The sequence below is a fragment of the Tetrao urogallus genome (genome assembly GCF_951394365.1).
Source record: "Tetrao urogallus genome assembly, chromosome: 13".
Classification (NCBI taxonomy): domain Eukaryota; kingdom Metazoa; phylum Chordata; class Aves; order Galliformes; family Phasianidae; genus Tetrao; species Tetrao urogallus.
The window spans coordinates 10,963,296-10,986,513 of NC_136826.1; the positions used below are offsets into that span (position 1 = coordinate 10,963,296).

General features: G+C 38.2%; 1 protein-coding gene across 1 annotated transcript in view; it reads left to right on the forward strand.

Moving 5' to 3' along the window:
• Positions 1-22,507, forward strand: part of DACH2 (dachshund family transcription factor 2) — a gene marked incomplete at both ends in the record, with an annotated part of 268,230 nt that extends 245,723 nt beyond the window's left edge. The window contains 5 exons of the mRNA XM_079541774.1: positions 6,542-6,687; positions 7,211-7,358; positions 10,153-10,296; positions 13,285-13,350; positions 22,470-22,507. Coding sequence (XP_079397900.1) covers positions 6,542-6,687; positions 7,211-7,358; positions 10,153-10,296; positions 13,285-13,350; positions 22,470-22,507 — 542 coding nt within the window. The remainder of the gene's footprint in view (positions 1-6,541; positions 6,688-7,210; positions 7,359-10,152; positions 10,297-13,284; positions 13,351-22,469) is intronic.
• Positions 22,508-23,218: the final 711 nt, after the last annotated feature.

Sequence of the window (23,218 nt, forward strand, 5' to 3'; positions counted from 1 at the left end):
TATTGTGGAAATGATTTTAGATGGAAATATTGTGGAAATTTATTACATTAATTATCCAAACTGACATTTTTGCAGTGTGTGAAAGGACAGGGTGGTGTGTAAAATAGATGCACTAAGAACACCTACAGTATGACAACAAGTAGCAGGGTAATTGCTGAAAATGAAGTCTTTTCTGCTGTCCCTTTCCTTCAACATCTGTTGTTCCATATGGAGTCATAAATATTTGCAACAAAATAGTTGAAGAAATAATCTCAACATTAATAGGGAAAAGCTGAATCCGCCAAGAAAATGGAAGAATTTTTTTTCCTCTTGGCAAGTTCTTCCTACCCATCCTCATCTGACAGTTTAAAATCCCGGTAGAAGAGTAGTCAGACTGCAATGAGACTTAAAACTCACCATGAAAAAGCCTTTGTGAATGTTAATAGGAGAGTTAGCTGAGAAAAAAATATGGTCTCTTGGTAATAGCCACGAGCAGGATTTTGTTTGTTGTTTCATTTTCTTCCTTTCTTCCATGTTGTAATTTTATTACTGGCCTTTTATTGAATAATTCACATTTCCACTTTTCTCTGCTGTCAAGAGAAAAACTGCTCCTTGTCCTTGCAAGGAATGACAAGTTGCTGTTACTAGCTGAAAGTAACTAGTTGCTTTAAGTTGCCATATGGAAAATGCAGATTGATAGTAATTAGCTCCTACCTAGATTTAGAAGTTAAAGCCTAGAGCAACTTCAAATGCTGGAATTTAGATGACCAAAACCCGCCTGAGGAGCAGCTTAGAGGATAAAGCAGGTATAATACTAACATACACAAGCAAGTAATTCTAAATAATTATTGTATGTATAAAATGTAGTACTTTGGAAGGCTCTTAGTATTTTTATTGGTAGCATTAATTGTACTTATGCTTTTTCATGATGAACAGAATTTCTTCAAGTGGCATCAGTTGTATTTTTCCTAGTCTGTATATATTAAATTTAGACTAAAGCTCTTTGCAGTGAAACGTTCCAGTGTCTGTGCAGTGAATCACTGCAATCTTCATCTCAGATTTAATGTTTTACAAGACAAAAATCTCATCTAACTCATGGGGGTTTTTTTGTTAAGATTTGAATTAATGAAGTATTTTCAGGTGCTTTTACTGTCACTGCCACGTGAGCATCAGAGGGCATTGTAAATATGTTGAAGTTATAAATAGGTGTAATTTTCTGTTTTAATAATGAGAGTACATTGATGAAAATGTCAAAGCTGTATAATTATTCATCCCTTGTTAAAGAGTGCACAGATAATGACAATTTGTAAACTCTAATTTCAGCCTTTTCTACTGAAATTTTCATTTCTTTGCTTTTTGCTTCCTTCTCCTATTCAAAGCCGAAATGTCTTCTTTATGACCTCCTTCAGGGAAGCACACCCTCGTAATTCCTGCGAGGAGCTCTGTGGCAATAGAAGTGTATGCACTGCTCACACAGTTGGCTTTCTGGTTTTTCACTATGGTTTACTATTCCGTTTTTCCCAAGCCAGCACATTGCTCTAAATGTTTACAGACATGGTCTACATTTTTCCAATGTTGAAAACGATGGGCAGGCTTTACTGAATGCTTCAGGACAGAATGAATTGATTTCAGATTGCATGGGTGAGAACCAGCTGGGAAGCAGGTACTGTGAAGCAGAGGGCATTTGGCATTACTGTTTTGTGAGTTTCTGAAAGCTTTTAAGGCAGTCTGGAAATGCATGTATAGTGATTAGACAGTATTTTTAAAGGGAAGTTTCTTTACAGCAAAGCTCTGTAGTGACAATTGCTTGTATGCTATTTAGTTGTATCAAACACTGGAAAATGAAGTAGTCTGATTTAAAGCTAGCGCAATGCAGCAGTCAGAATCTCCCAGTTGCATTCATTGACCCTGTTCATACAAGGTCTGTAATTAAGAAAAACAGCAACGACTTCAAATTTGGCACCTGAATCACAAGGTTAAAGCAGTAAATGTCGAAGTCTGATGGGTGCCAAGTTAGAAGGAGGTCTCTCTTCTCAGCAATGAAGAGGAGGGCTCAGCCCCCAGGAGAGGAGCAGGCAGTGAGGGAGAGAAAGGCACACAGAGCTCTATGGAGGAATTCAGAGGGATTAAGGCATTGAAGACTGTCAGTCCTGTCCCACAGACTCACAGATTATCAGGCTTTAAATAGTTTTAAATACTTGTCTTTCTGCAAAAGAAAACAATTATTCTAGTTTCCTGGTAAGCAGTGTAAAAGCAGCCAGAGTTTAAAATAAAAAAGTCTTCATTTTTTTTTTGGAGAACTGCTTCTTGCCATCAAAAATTGTTATCTGAGCCCTAATTCTTCTATCACTGTCTTTGTGAAGTAGATATACAACTGGAATTCAAGGGTTATCAATTGGATAATTCTGTAAGAACTTTGGGCAAATAATGCCATTTCAAATAGAAATGTAAGCTCTTACTATGAAAGATGCACATACAACTCAGCTGGTGTTGAGGATACCTTTTTATTTTATCAAAGGTTAAAACAGTCCACTGGAGCACCTAGGCTGTTCTTTTCTAACTGTGGATCATTTAATATAATCCCCATCACTCAAATATGAAGCTTCAAGAATTGTAATTATGATGAACCCTTTTAGTCCTTATCTTTCTAAATTGTGTGCCACAGGCAGAGATCTAGAATGATCCCAGTACCATCTATGTCCAAAACCATATTATTAATGCTGGCTGAAGGTTTTCTGAGATCAAATGTCGTGATGAGTAACGAACAGATTAATAACTATAAATTTCTTACGAATTTTGTTCTGCTTTTCTCCTTATCATATATTTATTTTATACATTATACCTTCCGTTCTGTAAACTAATTTTGGTGAGGCTTATGTGTAAAGCCTCCAGACAAATATGTTTTGAAATGCATGTGAAAAAATAACATGATGATCTAACTAGTGTTTAGTAATATGTAAATTTCAGCTTTAATATTTCTAGCTTGTTTTGAGAGGGATGTGACATGTCAAGTGTATCAGGTATATGCATGATGGATTTAAAAGCATGTCTTTTGAAAGAACATAAACCAGCTGGTAAATAAAATTGCCTGTTGGTTAGGGCTGTGCAGAGTCACGCAGGGAGCAATTTGTGTTACTCATGTTCCCAGTGCTGCATTTAGTCCATAGGATGATGCTTAATTTTCCAATCCTGATTTCTGCAACTTAGGCAGAAGATGGAAGATGAAATACTTTGGTATATTGCATTAACAACAGGAAACTTTCTAGCACTTTTCCGTGCACTTTCCTGGGATAATAATTCCATTCACTGTTAGTATTTACTGTGTATTTCTTTGCTCTGCAATATAATTCTTGCTTTCGTCTATTCACCTGGATGCCAGCAAGAAATTAAAATAAAAAGAGTGCACTCTAAATGGATTCCTGAATGCTGTTATACAGCATGGCAGGTTTAACAAACAAGCTCAATAAAAGTAGTTCCCACTTTGCTTCAATAAATAGGAAGGTTGTTTGTGTCCTTGGTAAGACAGTATTTGCCCTAGCTTTATTTCTTGTTTATTCTGTTGTACTGTATGTGGGTGCTGCTTTTAGCATTTGTATCTTTAGTGTTCTTTAAAATCAAAACGCTAAAATCAACATCTTCTTTTTCTGCTGAAAAGACGTACTTGATGCAGTCCTCAAAAATGATTCCAACACGTGCCATTTTTAATTGCTTTCCCAATTAGAATTTAGAAGCCTAGCTAATATGTTTCTGCCTAACTGTGCACTTACTCAAAATGTGGGCACGATGTAGACACCATTCAGATGTGAAGACCTATTACAAGATTGAAATAGATTTCTAATGCATTTATCATTCATCTTTGCAGAGTGTGATTTCAATCAGAAAAAAAAAAAAAAGATGAATGGTTTGACAGTTTCCACCCATATACGCTAAAACATAATATGCTTCTTCTAGTTTTCAGCTATTACAGACTTTAACATGCAATGTGACCTTGGTCTGCAAAGCATGTTTGGTTAGCACAAAAACTTAATCATAAGAAGTCGTAAGTAGAATCCTTCTTCTTTACTGCCCTTTTTCTGGGACTTGGAAATTTATTGCTTGTGGGACAGGTAGGATATGAACAATGGGCCAAATAGAGTCCAGGGTTATCTCATCTGTGTGAAAACTGCTGCTGAAAATCGATGTGACCTCTGCTACACTGTCATCCCAATTCCCACCCTCTGTGTCCTATTTGTCTTTTGGTGGAAGCTTAGATCTGTGTGCTGTCTCTATGTGTCTCTCTTGGGCCAGATTATCAAAATGAATCATTGCCTGCATACCTCTTATATTTCTATTTATTTTCCTGGTGTTGACTAGGTCTGATGAAATATGATTCTTTTTGCATTTGATCCTCACTGCAGCAAGCAGCACCTAATTTAGCTGTGTCTATCTCTTTAAAGAAGAGTAATACTATTTTGAAGCTTCAATCTGCTGTACAGTAACATTACAAACCATAGACCATGCAACCTGTCTTCACAGTCAATAGTAATTTTCCTTTCAGCCAATTTAATGTTATTACTTTCATCTTCAAATAGTAGAGATTTCTAGAGATCTTAAAGCAGCAATGGGTTTCCATTATGCATACTTCATGCGTTACTTTCCTTTCCAAATGCCACTTCTGTTTGGTCTGTTGTGACTCCATGACTTAGGTATTATTTCCATGTAGCATCACATGCAACAGCTAACCAGGTCGTGTTAAAAACTACTACCACTGATAAAAAATACTGATCGGTGACAGATGGTGTATCTCAGTCAGCACAGCCTCTGCGGTCTGAGTGTGTTGCCGGACTGTTTTGTGGGGTTTGTTGTTTTTTTAAAGGATTGTTTAATTTACATGAGCACAGCTTTAAAACGGTAGCTGTGAAGATGTGAAGAGGTTAGTGGCTTTTGTTGTTATTAGTGCTGCAGAATCATTATGAAGTTGTTCCATTTAATGAACTCATAGGGTGAAAACAGAATACTCCCTCAGCAGAGATTTCAGAGAATACTTAGAATCTGGTAATGCTCCCAGCTTTGTTGTCAGTGGGTGTGTTTCTGAGACACGGCAAAAAGCACTTGCAGCTCACTGGGTGCTCCTGGAGGTTGTTAAAGCAGATAATTCTACTGCTGCAGAGACACCAGGGCTTAATTTGTTGTTGTCAGATTCTTTTGGAGTTGTTTTTGAAATAAGAGAGGTGAGAGAAGGGAGGGAGGCCTTCTGATGTGGTGTGGTCTAATTGTAAATCCTGGAATTAATATGACCGAGACACTTGACAAATGAAACTATCTGGACTGGCTGTGCGGCTGCCCTTAGAAAACACATGCATCATGAACTTATGGACAATAGATTAGTTTCAAGCTTTACTAAAAAGCAATTGTGAGGAGATGTTCTTCATAATTTCTGCAAGTGCCAGAGAGATTAAAGGAAAATATTACATATGGACTGCAATTCCCTGGAATGTTACACCAGTATTTTTTAACATCATAGTGTAAAATAAGTGAACGGAGTTTGGCTTTGAAGACTGCTAGCAGATTTTAATGTCATCATTTTCAGCAATAAACTTGATGCTTAAAATGAATATTGGAGAAGTAGTACACAAAGGAGGGGGGATCCGAGAGAAGGAGATACATGTATTATTGTCCTAAAACAGCATTAAATTGCCCTATTAAAAAAGTGAGTTCAGATTCATGCTAATAAGGATTTGTGACAAAATTTAAAGGATTTGGGGAAAATAATTGCTAATACCATCGCTTCTTTCTGAGTACACATTTCTACTGTCCATGCATAGCTTGATCTTTAGCAACATGACCAAACTGAAACAGGGAGTGAAGGGGAAGTTACAGGGCCCCGGTAATGCAGTGTGCCAGGGATGCATCCATCCAGCTGTAGGCAGTGCATCACAAGAGCATGGCTCAACCCTCTCCTCCCCAGTCGCTCCTGTGCCCCCACCACCAGCTCTGTGCCCCCAGCAGACAGAACTCAGCATGGTGCTTCAAGCTGCTGCCCATGGTGGGGCTGACCACAGCATGGCACCTGCCAAGGGAGCCTGCACAGATGCCTCTCTGACAGGCAGAGCCAGTGCTGGAGGAGATGACTCAGTGGGGATTATTTACTGCTGAGTATGGGAAGGATAATGCTAAAAAGGATAAAGAGATGTGGTACATTTCTTGATTAGAATTTTTTCAAGGTTATAGTGACTAAAAATGCTCATCGCAGAATAGCAAACATGATAGAATGAAGAAAAGTCATTCAGGTTTAATGAACTGCATAATACTGTTATAATTCGGTAGTATAATTTTGTAGAATTTGAGATATAATGGCCTATACTCTATTAGAGCGATGCTATAGCCATAAGTATATTTATTATTGCTCTGTATTGTTTTGCAAACTTGCCTTAGTAATAACCATGGCTGCCCAAAGACCAAAACGAATCAGCTTTACTATAATGCTTGTATTTTGACTTCCAGGGAAACAGTTTCTAAAAATCACTTTGACCTCCATATTTCCAATAGTTTCTGATCTTGCTTTTAAAACCTGTCTTTACAGAAGAGGTCCAGATTGCCATTCCAATAATGAAACCAACCTTAGATAAAGTCCAACTGGCTGGACAGGCCTTGCCTCCTGGATTTCCAGCGCCATTTCTTTTTGCTGATGGTCTTTCATCGGTTGAAACACTATTAACCAACATTCAGGTAAGTTATTCTCTATAGGGCCAGACTATTTATAACAGATGAAATGTATTTCTTCTGCCACTCTTTTAGAAAGTTAGAAACTATTTTGTATCTGCAATTCTAATTTTTTTTTTAAATTTAATTTAATGCCTAGGTTTTCATTCTCTGGCATTATCGATTGTGGAAACATTTTATGCATTGTCTATTTGACTTAATAGTTGGCAATAACGGTCATATTAAAATTCACCAGTCTCATTATTTCTCCTTTGCTTTTCCCTGCAGTTGACCAAGGTCAGCAATGATATGGTATTCCATTTGTAATAAACCATACCAGTAGGATGAATGTGCAAAAGCTATACCACAAAATTGCTCATATTTAACATTTAGGCACTTTAAATGCCCAGGTGCATTCCTTGTCTATAGGCTCCTGAGTTTCTGTTATTGGTGGTTTTTTTCTGAAGGGAATAAAATAAATAAATGGATAAATTTTGTCACTGCTGAAACAAAACGGTATTTTCAGGTCTCACATTTGCATGTGTTTTAGGGCCTGCTGAAAGTGGCTGTGGACAATGCCAGAGTTCAGGAAAAGCAGATACAGCAGGAAAAGAAAGAGTTAAAGATGGAGCTTTGTAGAGAGAGAGAACTCAGAGAGAGCTTGGAAAGGCAACTTACAGCTGAGCTGCAAAGCAGAGGTGAGTGAATGAAAAATGGAGTTTAGATACCTATTAAATGTGTAACCCTTTGGCATTTCCAGCTGGAACTACTGAGGACTCTGAGTTAACTGACATTCATACTTCAGTGTAATGTAGCAGTGGACTAGCACTGGTAATGAAAGATTTAAATTTAATAAAAACAGAATGAAGCACACGTTTCTGTAAGCAGGCAGAACAGTGACTGAAGGATTATTTCCTGGAGGGCAACTGGCCGCAGAGCATTTTGGCTGGTTCTGTAGGGAAAGCTGATTCAGTTTCATGGCTTTCACATGCATTATTACCACACCGTCTGTGTGGTAATATTCCCAGCCCGATTTCTTCATTTGACAGCTTTAATTTCTTTTGTTTCCTGCTATTATCCTCCAAGCATTGAGGATCAGTCTTATTTTGAGAAAGATAATATGTCTGTAATTGGAGTATTTAAATCAGCTAGTTTGTCCTCTAGACAACTTCAGGGCAACCAAATAGTTGCACTTAGGTAGGCAACTCTCGTAATTCAAGATCTGAAACAAATAAACCTAGATAGTTTTCCATCAGAAGAGTGAGATACGAAAGCTTTCCTAACATGAGGCCTTCTAAGACAGAACCATGACTCTTTAGAAGCTTTTGATAATAATAGGCAATTAAATTGGTAAATCTAAATTTTTCACTGTGATATTGTAAAGCGGGCAGTCTTCTTTTTAAAATTCTAATCTGCATCAAAAGGAGAGAAATAGTTCTTCATACACCAAAAGCCACTTCTGGATTACATCCATGAAATCGGAAAGATAAAGCTAGATAAGGCTACAGATGTAAGTGCCTACTACTCTCTTCCTGTGTGTTTTGAATTGAAATTAGGTTAGGAACCTGCTTATGGCACCAAGGCTCGCTAAGAGCTGACAAAGGACACTTTAAGTCTAGTTGTGAGGAGTGAGTGAATACTACAGAAGTTGTTAAAGTGCAGGGGGTGTTCAGAATCATTGCATCACTCCAGTGTAAGAGCAGATGAGACAGCTGTATTTCTGTAAAACAAAAGTTAATCTCGGTGTAGGCAGACAAAACACTACATACCTCCACAGTCATATTTAAATCAACAAAAATCTTAAGTCCTTCACAGATTTGGTTGACTTACAGCTTGAAGAATTTCTCCAGTGATCAGTATCTGCAGAACTGTTTGTGTCTCAGGTCATCACAACATCCACATTATTATAGAAAGTCACAGATAGACTTTTCCACATGGGTTACTCAATTTTCCAAAGTTTTGTTTCCAGATTGCATTCTGGCATTCATAATTTATTAAATCTCTCAGAGATCGCTCATGCAGTGGTATCCGTTTATTCCCCTGACTGGTGCAATCACAAATTCAGGTCTGTAAAAATTGATAAGAGTTAGATAAATAAGTCAGCACAGAAAGTTACATCTCCATGTTCTTTAGCAGTTTTTCTCACAATATTGTGATTTAAAATTCACAGATATTTTCACACAGGTGACACAGACAAATAAAATGAATTGCAAAATACTGCAAATGTAAATTCACCTTTCATTTTAACAATACCTGTAAAGAGCATTTGCTAGAATATAGACTAGTAAACGTCATTTTGAAACGGGGTATTTATGTTTAAGCTCAAATTTTTTTTGTCTCGTAGTTCAACCTACCTTTTGTAGTACCATCACTAGATGGTTCAGTAGTACATCAAACAAAAGAAATGGTAACCTGGTGCCAGTGAAAGATAAGGTTAAACACGGAATTAAGATTCAGGGTTTTAAAAGGAAAAGGTATGTTTTATTGCCTGGATTTATGTAGATGAGGGAATACAACCTTAGGCAGTGTCAGCAGTTCCCAGTGACGATGTGAATCATCTGGCTACAATTAATGCTGTATAGTTTTCTAGTTACAGGTCTAATTTTATTTATAGTTGGGTTTAAAACTGAGATTGGGAACAGAAGTCAGGAATACTTCCATTTTCTGCCAAATCTTGCAGGGCTATACCAGTGACCTGTGGATGATCTTTGTCAAGGCACTTCCCTGCTTTCCATCTTTAGAAGGGAGATGAGATGACTGTAAAAAACATCAAGCTCTACTAACACAGCTGCAGAGACGCACTATAATACTTTATTGTTACCCATTTTTAGTCCAATCAGCCAGTTACAGATCTTAAGAGTGTTTTTGTTAGAAGGAGATATTGGTAACGGAGAGAATATTAAAAAGTTCTTGATTTACATGCCTGTATTTTAAGCTGATTTTCAACCTCCTTTCTACCTGGGAAGTTTGTCCTTATTTTCTCTCAAGAGATTCTCACCATGTGCCCAACGCTTTTGTTCCTTTTCTTTCTCGTTTCCTCTTTTTTTTCTTGAACTAGTGATGAAAGGTGAAAGTGCTTTTGCCCGCAGATATACTCACATACATCATTAGCTACCCTTTCTCTATGCATTTCATCTTCATTTCAGTTGGTACCCATTTAACTCAGCTTTTCAGTAGCCTCTCAGGGTCTGAGCTGGCTCTGAAACCCGGGTTCTAGTCAGGAGACTTGCATCGATGGCAATGTTCCGGACTGAGAATATGATTTAAGATCTTTAACAAGATTGAAAGTTCTTTCAGACTAGCTGTTGGCTGTTGTTTCAGAACAGGGTATGGGATTGGTTTTTGCTTGTTTGTATCACATTTGTGTCCAGTTTTTTTTTCTTTATCTGGAACTTGTCTCCTGAACATCAGAAATTAAGAAACAAGTTTACTTTATCCGTTATATATTAATTGTGCTATAACAGCCATTCTTATCGTATATTTGCATTCCAGCAACAATTCAGAAACGCTTGAAGAAAGAAAAAAAGGCAAAGAGAAAATTGCAGGAAGCTTTGGAATTTGAATCTAAGAGAAGAGAACAAGTGGAACAGGCGCTTAAACAGGCCACATCAGGTGACGGTCTCAGGATGTTAAATGGTAATGTCTTAGTTGGCCTTTCACAGTTAACGTAAAATGATGTTTAATTAAGTTAAAAAACTAGAACATTGCATAAAGCAAATTCCAGAATAAAATGCAAGACCCTTTCCTGAAATAATTAAAAATCTATTTCAGATGGTGTGGTCTGGGTCATGAATTAAAAACCTATGTCTGCGACAAGAGAAACATGGAGCAGTTTACACAGGCATGACAAGAAGTGCTGAATACATTGCCAGAGAAATCTGTTACAGTGCCAGCTAAGACAATGTGAAATTTGGTCCTTCTAAGGTTCTCTGATCTCTTTTCTCCCAGCAGATTCATTTTGAGAACTGCTGAGCTTCATTTTAAAAGCTGTTTGGCTGAAGTTTGCTCAGCCTCAGGATCTATTAAGTTTGTTAAATATGTATCAGCCTTATGAGCTGATAAGGTTTTTGAATACTTCCCAGATATTCTTGTGAAACAAATTCAGATCAGTTAATTTCATAGAGGCTGATTATGTTCTGGGTAGTGGGAGTATTCACCTATTCTGCTTAAAGTGGTTTGAGCAAACTTTAGAATGTTGGTTTGAATCTTTAAGACTAAACCTAGCTGAGTTTTAATTAATTTCAGTTTCTGCAGCTAAAGTTGGTCTTTGCATCTTGCCTATCCTGATGTCTCTGCAGAGGCTCATGAATCAGAGTTATATTCAGTCTCTGCCGTGTTTGTATGTCATGTAGTCTTCACATTAACTTTGCTTGTTTGGCTACTGCTAGCAACTGAGCCATAATAACAGAAGCAGACTGCAAAAACTGCTGAGTGAAAGTAATCAGTTTAACTTGGCCTTTGATCTCAGTTGCAAGGGTACCCAAACTGTTTTTTAAAGGTAGGGCAAGCCTGTCTGTTTGAACTGCCACTGCAGCTCTCTGCAATGGGCCGTGAGTTGTGATTTAGCTGGAGCACCTAAGAGATATAAACTCTTTAACTATGAGAGCAACATCTTTCAGAGGCATTCTCATCTGCTGGGTTTTATAGTCCAGCATATCACTGTACCCAGGAACTGGCTGGCTGTTCTGACACTCTGACAGTGAGCGGTGGTGATTCAGGCATGGATATACAGCTTGTGAAGGGACAGGCTCCCGGCAGAGGCTGAGTGGGCACAGCCAGCAGGGACCTTTTGTACCACCCCTCCTGGGTCAGGAAAATGCCCGTTTCAGATCCCCCAGGCACAGCCAGCACCCTGTGATGAATGTCAGATGAAAACTAAAATCCTCACACTCAGTAAGGTCACTCACCCAGATGCTGTTGTTGCTGGTAAGCACCTGCCTATCGCACTACATTTACAAGTACTCAGCAGTTCTGGTAGCCACAAATTGAAGGGGACCAACACCCCAGCAATGTGATTAACAGATCTTTACATCTGCTATTGTCGGCCTGGCTGCTAACATTTTGATTTGCAGGCACACTCAGGTAGTCATATATATGTTGGTGCCTGCGAAAAGCTGATATTTACATGCTAATCTGATTGCACATGCAAATCAGGTAGCTCATTAGCATCTTAATCCACAATTTAATTGCAGGTACAATTTTATGGCAAGAAAATGTGAAGGGCTATTCTGAATATTTTTAATTTAACTCTGACGCTCTGTCTCATTTAACAGATGCTGTTATTACAGATGACTTTGTCATTTTGCGTACACACAAAGTATACTCTAAAAGGTTTGAAAAGGGAGAATCTTTTTAGGTTTCTAGTCCAGAGCCTTGAACTTCAAACTACCTAACAACAGTCACCTGCACTTTCTAAAGAAAAAAATATGTAAATTAATAATTTATTTGCTCAAATATATTTATGTGATGTCTGTGTACAATATTTCATATACACATATATACCTAAGGTACATATACACATGCATTACCCATGTACTGCACTACTCATACACGTACTTGAATCAATTGCCCTGCTCTGACACAGAGCTCACTCAGGCTGTGTGTGACCAGCAAAATGTCATCTTTGCAGGTACTGTCCAGCTCGAGTGATCTGAGAAAGCAGCAGTACAGTTATTCTCTATTTGAGAATATCAGGAATGAGCTTTTACACAGAAATGCTTCAAAACTACACACATCTCCCTTCAGGTGTTCTTGGGGTTTTTTTTGTTTTTTTGTTTTTTCTTTTCTACTGTAAATTCAAAGTGCTGTATTATGAGGGAAGCAGATGTTTCTCCAGGATTTGAGGTACCCTGGATTCAGATCACATACCCTTCATGCTAATCCTTGTTGGCACAAGGTGGATAATGGCATCTGTTGTCTTAACGCCCTGGGGTGTTGAAGCCCTCAGCCCCACCCCAAAGGACTGCAGACAGAGGTACTATCAGTGTGACATTAAATAGTTCAAGAGCACATCTCATTATGAGACTCCTTCTCAACTTGGAAAAAAACAGCACAATCCGTTTTGGAAAACTCTTCTCAGGTACCTGGAAGTCTTTCCCATAATATATTACATGTGTAGTTTCCCTTTGTGATGGAGTACTCTTAAATAACCTGAGCTGATACGGTACTGTCCCTGTTTGTAATAGTACACTCATACAAACACATGCACATAGATGCAGACACGTTGACTGGTACTGGTTGTATCTTTTAATTCTCTAACTTTGCAGGTATTTGCCTGAGAGGTAAATTTGGTTTAATAATACCACAGTTTAATTTCCATTTTATTTTTCATATGTCAGATGCCTTTATTCTCCAAAAGAATTTTATAGATACATTATTATCATGTGTTGATTATTATCTGATCATTAGACAAATGTGAAGCACATTAAAAATAATCCACAGTGAGACCAGTAATGTTTGCACATTCTGAAAACGATTTACTACTGAAAATTCTGTGAAGACCAAATGTTTTATGCCAGGTTATGCAACTTGCCGATCATCTTAGTTTCCTATAAATATTTTTCTAAAGATGCATGAGAGAAGGATAAAGGGGAATGCATTAATCTTCAGTGTCACATCTTTCAGATGCCGGAATCCCAGATATGGAAATAGAACACAACGGAACCCAACATGACAGTGCAGCAATGCAAGGTGCAGTATGTACCTCCTTCTATTACATACACGTTTATCACAAGCCATATTAAAAAATGAAATGCATAGTTTTTTGCACCTCTTGTTTTCCTGTGTTAAGATAAATGTAAATTATGGAACTTCATTTTGTCTTCCTGCTCAATACAGAAAAGAAGTATAGCAAGATTGCTACTTTACAAGATCAGTAATTGTATTTGTTTAAACAGAGGTGTGGGAAACACTCATACTTAGATACTTATCATACTCAGATATACAGGCTTAGTCCAAAAATGATCTTACAAATGATTTATCTTTTTAAAATATTTCACTTCCGATCCTTGCTTTCCTTTCAAGATCATACATGTTTTCAAAAAGTACATAAACAGTAGATGATGGAAATCACAAGATGGCAAATTTAGCAAGACAAAAGTTCCAGAAGGCTTAAAAGAAATGTTTAGTATGCATTTAAATAGATGTGCACATACCAGAGGGTATTACGAGAATATCTGATAGAGAATTCTATCTTAGGTACTGCTAAAACCAGTGCAGATAGAGATAGAAACATAACCTTTAGCATTTGTCAACTGTTAAAGGCTTGACTTTGCATACCTCTGGTACGCATCTGTTGTCCATCTGTCATCTATACAGGAAAGCTTTCAAATATTTTTACTGCTGTCGCTTTTTGTGATTTTAGGTTCATATGCTACACATAACAAAAAAGGAGAATTACATATATACATATATAATACAACATATTTATAGTCATGTATATGTACACATATGATTGGAGTTGTGCACTAAGTATTGCAGTTTGAAAATTGTTACTGCCAGAAATAGTCAAAATATTGGATAAGCACTCGGGACATGTATTGTAATTTGAAATGCAAATGATTCCTACTGTTTCCTAGTGCTATTTACAGTATCTGCTGAGATAAGCGCTCAGTGCTCTCCCGAAAAGATTCTGTGAGTCCAAGGTGTACCTGGGCAGAATCTAGTGGAAAAAAAAGGAAGTTAATTGTCATTTTTAAAGAAAGAAAAAGGTTACAGTTGGCTCAAATCTGTCTTCTATTAAAAAAGAGTGTAAGTAACTGTGAGAAGGGTGATGCACAGCCACTTGTAATAGCCATTTACTTACAGAAGGACTCAGAATTTATTCTCACTTCTTGTGTATTACTGATAAAGAAGAATGCCCTGTGATCTTAGGCTTTTAATTTCAGAGAGGTTTTTTGGTTTGTTTGTTTGTTTTTTTGTTTTGATTTTTTTTTTCCCCTTAAATCTCAGTTTTAAAAGGCTTTGGGTTACAAAGCTTTTTTTCATGTCAAAAACCTGAACCAAGGGAGACCTGGCCACTCACTGATTATGTTCAATATCTCTGCATTTGGTACCCCGCTGTGAAAGCAGAATATGTCATTTCTTGTCTTCACCACAGCCATGAATGGCAGCATGGGATTCTCTGACAATTTCAGTTTGGTAATCCTGTTGATATGTAAATGTGTGATGAGTTTATCCAGTTCTTTCACTAAGCACTCTCAGCTGATAGAAAAGCTTTTTAAGATCTCTCTATAGAGCTAGTCTAGGTTTCAAAGTGTTTCTGTTCCTTAGCATCATCTCCTCCATTTTTATTTATGCTGATACTGTAATGTCTTTTATTCTGTTTTCTTTTGATTTACAGTTTCTGAAACTTGACAGCAACTCTTGCACTGCAGTCTTAACAGTTTGAGTACACTGCCTCCACTGCCCCCTTCATTTACAGCCTTTGTTTTTTGGGCCCTGGGAGAAGGAAGGTCAAAACACACGTCTCTAATACAAAGCTGCTTCCAAGCATCCAGAATCTCTCTCTAGTGCACAGAAAAAAGCCTCAGTGTCAATGCAGACCTTTCTTTTTTTGTTGTCAATAACTCTGCTGGACAGAAATCTATCATTCACACAGTGCCTTTCCTTTGAAATTCAATTAGTTTCACTGCCAGTATCTCCTTAAGGTGGTTTAAAGGAAAATTGCAAAAATACTGCACAGTGATTAAGTCATATCATATTTTATGCTCATTTCTTAAAATGATTTTATTAACACAAGCTGTTCATTTTCTGAGATTCTGATATGCGTTATAAATCTCTTCCGTTTAGTAGACTCATTTTCCCTATGCTCTGTGTATTAATTGAACTGAAATTTTGTGCTGACAAGACTAAAAGTTTTTCAAACTTTACAGTCTGTAGCTCTGTCCTCCATACCCCTGAGCTTCTGGTCCAGCACAGCTCAATCTGTGAGGGGCCTGTTAGCTGACAAATAGAAAAGAAATAGTTGCTGTAGTCTGACAGCCCCTGCATAGCTGAGTGGTGCAGGAGCAGGCAATGCATGTGCTGATACCTTCTGCTCTTGCTTCCATAACTCACTCTTGGGCCAGGAAGATACTGCATCAACCATTTTATCAAGCAATCTCCGTTTCACATAAAATAAACATACTGGGTGTCATTAAGTGCACCTTCAGATCAATGTTTTTTGCAAATGACATTCAAGTACCATTCGAGTAGTGCATTTTTGCTGATAAAAGCAAATTAAATTAGTACAACTACAAGTGTGCTGATAAAAACTAAAACCGAACAGCAGCACCATTAGCTAACAAAGTAATATTTTCTCTTTACTGCTTTCTGCCATTTAGTTATTATCCTATTGGAAATCTAATTATAATCCTTTTACTCCCTAGTCAAACTTCACAGTTTTTGCAAGCTTAGCACTGACAAGTGATTTCATTACATTTGATTGCCCGCGCCCAGATTGACTTAACTTCACTCTGAGACCTAAAAGCCCTCTCAGTTTCTCAGATTCCCTGTTTGCACATTACAGCAACAGCTCCTTTAATTAATTAGCATGAACAGCAGTAACATGAACTGCTGAACAGAAAATAACATCATTTTATGATCGCAGGGAGACTTCTCCTTTTGCATGTTTATACCTTAGTTAACTTTTGTATTACTATATTTCATTGTTAGGGGATATTGGAACAATCAGCAAAGCAATGTTATCTTAAAATTCTAAAAAATAGACATTACCATAATACTTGCTGATAACAATTTACAAAAGCTAAAAGACTCTAAATTTCAAGAATGAGGCAGCAGTGTAGGTGGACGGACTTTCCTGAGGTGAAAGCATGGGTCTGTGGCGGAGAGTCAGAGGGCTGCAGCTGGTTTTGTCTGCGAAATAGCCGAGCAGAGAGGTAGCACAGAAACTGCCAGTAGCCATGAATAACTTTTTTATCTGTTTGCCAAAGATGGAGGGCTGTCGAAATCTAGAATATATTTCTATTATTTAGAGAACAAGCTATATATTTTTTAATATTCGCATATAACCAACCTATTTTTAAATCCAGCCTAAAGTTTAAAGAAAAAAAAAAAAAGTTGCAAGAGGAAAAAAAAAAAAAAAAGAAGGGAGGGTAGTGATTTTGAAAAGGTTTGACTTTGGTTATTCTATCAAAATATACCTTCAAATGCAGTGATCCGCTGAAACCAGCCCTGCTGCTGCTATTCTGTTGCAGGAGACAGTGTCCACAACTTGGAAATCAGTGCTGTTATCCTGGTATTGCTTTCTCTAGAAAAAATGAAATTTTTACACGAGAGCAGACCAGAACCGTTTGATCAGAAACTGTGATTAATAGAGGCCTGGTATTTTGCTTGTGAGCAAATCCTACCCTGGCTTCTGCAGGGCTTAGATCTTTTCTTCCTCCTCCTGCCCAGTGCTCTGTCTCTAATGCATGTCCTGGCTGAATGAGTGATCCTCGGGTAGCTGCTTTGAGCTGTGTCATTTTGTGTTTTCTAGAAGACCTCTCTTGTTCTACCCTGGAATAATGAGCACCCAATGACAAGGTTCCCATAGCCATGCAGGCAGTGCAGGAACAAGGGAGAGCAGTCCCTTGAGTTGCTAACCAAAAGGCAGCTCTGCTTCTTGTGGTGAGATCCCAGTGCAGGCTGCATTGCTCACTGCTGGTGATGCGAATGCATGCAAAAAGGGCTGCAGAGTGACAGTGCCATGGATCTTGCTCTCCATGCTATCTGTAGTTATGCTACACAATATTTTTTCTGAATCTCTGTCTCGGTACGCACTCATGAGATGGAGGAGGCTGAGATGTTGTGATTTACTGAAAACAGAAGGTGAGGAAAGGTTTCCCTTGGAGACTAGGCTGTGAAGGTCCTTACCTTTCTCTTCTTACAAAGGGCTCAAACATTTATTCAATAACTCAGTGTCAGCAGGCTTGGATATTTCCTCAGCAGGAACTACTGTGTTAACTCCCTTCCTACCCACACTGACAGTGGCAATCCAGCATCTGCACAGTTAGAATTCAGTGAACATATTCTTGTCCTTGGCTATTGCTACTCATTAGAAGTCCTATTTTCAGTACGAGTTTTTATATCTGTTAATGTGAATTTGGAAGTATTTGACATAGTCAAGTCACTATTCCTAAGCATGAAGTAAGCTGGGGAAAAACCACACCTCTGTGAGCGTCACAGCAAACAACTGAATCAAACTAACCAGCCCCAGCTTTGTCTGTTAGATTTATTGTCTTGGCATTGTATTTTCTATATCTTTGCTGCACTCAGAGCTCAACCTGGCTCTGGTTCAACTAAAATGCTGGCTCCATTTTGCTCATCTCATGTCCAACCCCGTCCCTGTGCCACCAAGGCCATGGGTCCCACTCTCCAAGCCGCCATGCAGAGCTGAAGCTGCTGGGCAACCAAACACCCTTGTGCTGCTCCCCAGCATCTGCAGGCACACAGCCCTGGCTCAGCCCTACCCAATCTTTAGCAGCTCTCCCCACTCCTTCTTGATCCAAACTGGCCAAGTGGGATTCTGCTGTCCTTGTTCCCTGCAATGTGTAGGGCTTGTCTTTGTTTTAGAAGTAGCATGAATAATTTATAGTTAGTGATACAACACATTTATCCTTGTTCTCTCATTATGGAGCAGATTGCATATTTCCTTAATCCAGTGACGTTCTCCTGCAACTAAGTGTGCTAAAATTATCTGAACAATCCCAAATTCTAGCTGTGTGTTAGATCACAGCAGGCCGGCTGCACCGTGCACACTTTCCTGGCCTGGATTTTCACACCAGCATTATCAGGGCACAGTTCTCAATACGAGTTGTGAGAGTACACATGGAGATTTTGTTTTAAAATACTTCTTATAGAAATACAGGTGAATTACCGATTTAAAGATAAAACACAGACATACAAAACATTCCAGAAATTCAAATATGCGTGCAAATTATCCTGAGAGCTAGGGGAAAAATAAGGTGAGAAAACGAAGAAACAAGAAAAATGTGAATAAATAAGGAGATGATAATTATTGCTTTGGATTTGTCCTGTTACACAGATATTAAAATCTACAAAGAGAAAGACAAATGATGGTGTTGTTGCTAAAGGAAAGTGCAAGAGATGCATGTACACCCCGGACCAACAACTCAGGGAAGACAGCCTCATCCTGGGGAGAATTACAATTATTAACACAGGCTCTGGCTTACAGTGAGATTGTGAGATCTTTACTCCTGTTATACATTGGGAAGGGGAAAAAATCCTTTCTAAATGTCTTGCTTATTAAGCCAGTCATGCATTTCACTGTAGGTTGTAAAGCAGTATAACATGCACAGGGGGCTCATAAGCATATTTTAGTGTTAGGGAATATCATTTATACAGTTTTTATATTGTCAATATTACCCCTAGAGAATGAGATTAGGCTTTAAACTACTGTAAATCTACACTTTTGCTCACCTTTGTATAATTTCATTTTTTAATAGAATGAAGCCCACATAAATGAATATTTGATTAAGGGATAAACCTAATAAAAGAATACATTTATTGCTCACAGATTTATTCAAATCTTTGCTGTATAGTACCGTAAAATGCTATAAAATGGTATGTAGCTTGCAGTCAGCTACACTGAGGAGATGGTGAATATTCTTTAAAAAGATGAATTTGACAGCATCACGTTGCCATTCATGTAGAAGTGGTAGCACAGATGCTCCTGACACTGTAATTTCTCATAGGTGGTTGCTGCGTGACGTTGTTAACACCACAGAGTTCAGTTTATTGTGCAGCAACAAAAACACATTTTGACTTCTGGCATCTCATGGAGAGCTTTATGAAAAGGGAAGTATCTAACCATGTGTTTTTTGTTTACTAATCAGTAGTATTTCTTGGCTTGAGGTTTGGCATTTGCTTTCTCTCTTACGAAAGTGCTACAGATACTTCCACTGAACTCTCCTTAAGAAATAAAGGGGAAAAAAATTAGACTTGTTCCAAACTTTAAATAGTCCGTGGGCCAACAGTTATCTTAACAACCACTTCTTAGCTTAGTTTGATCAATAATTTGAAAGATAAAATACTTTAAAAACATGAATATGTTATATTAGAAAACATGACTTTCAGCTAACTTTTAAGCTTCAGGTTTACATCACAAGCCAAGTTAATGACGGTAGTCCAAATAATTCACTGCTTCTCTTTGTGTAGTCTCCTGCTATGACTCTCTGTCAGTAAGCAGCCTGCGATGCCAGCCAGGGTGGAGGCAGGGCAGCCATGGTTATGGGCAGCAGGAAGGGTGCCAGGCTGGGCAGCATGAAGGAAGTCACAGCCTTGTGGTTTCCTAGAGCTTGTTAATGGCCTGATGAGCTCTATCTATTCATGTGTATAATGACCAAAGCCAACACATGGTTTTGCTGACCCAGCCATCCAGCTGAGCATGGTATCAGCTGCTTCACACCTTCCCTTCCCTCTCTGTGTTTGAGAAGAGCCAGCTGAATCAGTGTTGCATTTGATCTCCAAATACATCTTACTTGGCAGGGATTAACTATGCGAAGTATTTGCAAAAGGTTGGGCAAAAAATCAAAGTATTGTATCTATCTTAAATCCTGTCAGTTTATGTAGTTTTTCAAGTGGCTAAATGAAGAATTTTGTAACAGTTGTGAATTTGCTCCCTTCTGTGAGAGAGGACTTGTGTTCATGGTTGTAAAAACTGTTTCTTTTTTATTAAGAAATTGAGTAAATACTTTAAATTATTTAAAAAATATTTGTAGGGAAGATCAGAGGCTGATTTCATCATAGCCTTCCTTACTGCTCCCACTTTTGGTAAATCAGCTCTTGGAACGTGCCTACGCTTATCTTTGCACAGACCTTGTCAGCAAATAGAACAGCATAAATGTGCACACATGCACAGTCACCATCACTATCTGTACAAGTACCAACATCAGATACAGCTGCAGCAGATGCCTTGTGGCCACTTAGCAGGCTACATCCCTAATTCCTGCTGACTTCCACTGGTATAATATGAACATGGTAAGCACATCTATAAGAAGTCCCACCCAGTATGGGTGCTTAGGCAGAGGGACATTTTGTAAATCTGGCTCTTGAGCTCAGACCCCAAAGAGAGCAGCATTGTGGGTGTTAGCTGCTCAGAGCTCCGTGCTGCAACTGCTGCTGTACAGAGCACCAGAGCTGTTAAATTACTGACTCACTAGAAGCACACTCCAGCAGAATGTCAGCCTTTGGCTTGGCAATAAGGAGTATTTCTGACTTTTTGGGGGCAGTCACGTTGACCTGCAGGTCTTGCCAGTGGCTGTCTTTATTTAGAAGCGCAGCGTTAATGTAAGTTACATCACCTACAGCCTGCTATGGGAAGGAACTTCCTAATAACCAGAAGGAAAAGCAGAAAACAAAAAAGCACAACAATGTTCAGTATGTGCATTTCTGCTTACCCCTCTCCCCAGGCTTTAATATTTGCCACAGTAAATCTTAAGACAATAATTTTAATCAGCCAAAGGCCTGAAGCTAATTTTAGTCATTTCTTTGGAGGTTCCCATGCTCCCAAACATTCCTCCAGAGATGTTATGTCCCTGGCTCTTCCGATCTTTATTCTTGTTTACATCCAGAACACATATTAAATCATCTCTGTTTGGAGAGTCTGAGCCTCCTTAAAACCATGAAACATTCAATTACTAATTAGCTGTTTCCTGTTCCTAATGAAGTGAACATGTCGGATTTGGATTAAAATTCAGCTACTGCTCTCCTCTGTTTATGGTTCCAGATGTTTTTGTTTTATCTAGGAGGTTACTTTGACAGCTACTGCTAAATGATAAATCACTCATATTATAGCTGAAATGCATTTTGAAATTGAAATGTGGCAAAGTTTGAGATTGCTCCAAGGATCAGTGTCAGTTAGCAGGTCAATACTTGTTCTTTCCTTATGAGTGCTCAGTATTGGCATATGTAAAACAGTAATGGGATAGATGTCAACATTATACAAAATGCTTCTCAATATTATCATTTTGCTTATCATCTTCAAGATCAGTACTTGCAGATTTAGCTGGGTGAATTCATGATTCATTGTATAATGAACAAGAATATGGATTCTTGTTAGATGTAGTCTTAGCTGTAGTTTCTGTGGGCATATTTATTTTTCCTCTGGACTTAGCATTGCTTAATGTGAAAAATCACAGTTGATAGGCAGTATAAGTAGGAATAGTCTCACAAAGGATGGAAGTAGCTTTCTACTTGTTTCCCTAAAGAACGAAAAATAACTTAAAAAGAGAAGTGAAGGTTTCTGAGTGAAATAACAGTTTTCCAAAAAACAGAGATCAATTTACTGCTATTTTATTTTTAATGCAGTGCAGTTGTTTTCTAACACACTGTTCCCTAGGTTTTGTTCATATAACAATGGTAAGTTGTAAAGCTGATGCCACTACCCTGTGTTAGGAGGTAAGCAGTACAACACCAACTGCCTTCTGAGAAGAGACAGTGTTCAGCTAAAAAGCAAACGTCACAAAAGACAAAAATGCAGATCAAAATATTTACAGCCTCTTCTAGCAAATGCCAGCTGGGAGCAGCCCAGGAAACAAGTGGCTCAGGACAGGAGGTGGGCAGTGGGCTCACTGCCCTGCGTGACACAAACCGCACTGACTGGGGACTCTCAGGACTTTGTCATTGGGTGCCTCGTTCTCCATAAAAACATATTCACTTTGAGCTCAGTTTATATCACTTGTAGATCTGATCATTTGTGTCGAGAAAAAAAAAGTCCACAAATTATCAAGGAAATCCACCTACATTTCAAATAATTCTAAAACGCGCAACTCTGTAATTGACTTTTTTCCTTCTTTTTTTTCCTACAGAAAACAGAACATACATCAAACCTACCATCATGTACTGAAGGAAACACCTATTGTTGAAAAATGTATAATGATCACTATTTGAAGACTATATAGTTCATGAAAAATGTCCCTTCCAACCTTTGATGCCTTCAGTACCGTGTGAGGAACAGGATTTGTAGCATGAAACTTGAAGGACAATTTCAAGCAATTTACTGTTGCTGCATCGAAAACTGCCGTATTGTCATTAAGAAATATTGAGACTTTTTACAAGCTTACCATACCAAACCAAGCCTGTTGCAACAGATCATTTTTAGGTCCCCGGAGATAGAAAGGAGTTTTAGTATTTTTAAGCACATACAGGAATTATTTCCCTTCCCACCCCCAAAGAACTCGTTTTGTTTTGTTTCGTTTTTTTCCTAAGGAGGTAGCTATTACTGTATAGCAATGGCACAATGATTTTAAGCCACAAAGGTCCACGCTGGCTGTACATCATACAAGTCCAGTTTATCACTGAAACTGTTCAACATGGAGCTGTTTCGATTGTGTTTATAAATTAAGCTTTGTTTACTGAAGCAGATACTCGATATATATTACGTTTTAAAAAGAAATGTGTGTACATTTTTTAAAAGAATGATGTAAAAATTGTCCTTTCATTAGATGACCAATTCAGAAGTGTGAGCTAAATCCTAATAGCTGACGTAATATGAGGATTATAATTGATGCTTTTTTATGCTCAGTTCAGCTTGGCTTTTGGTCTTTTAAGATGAAAA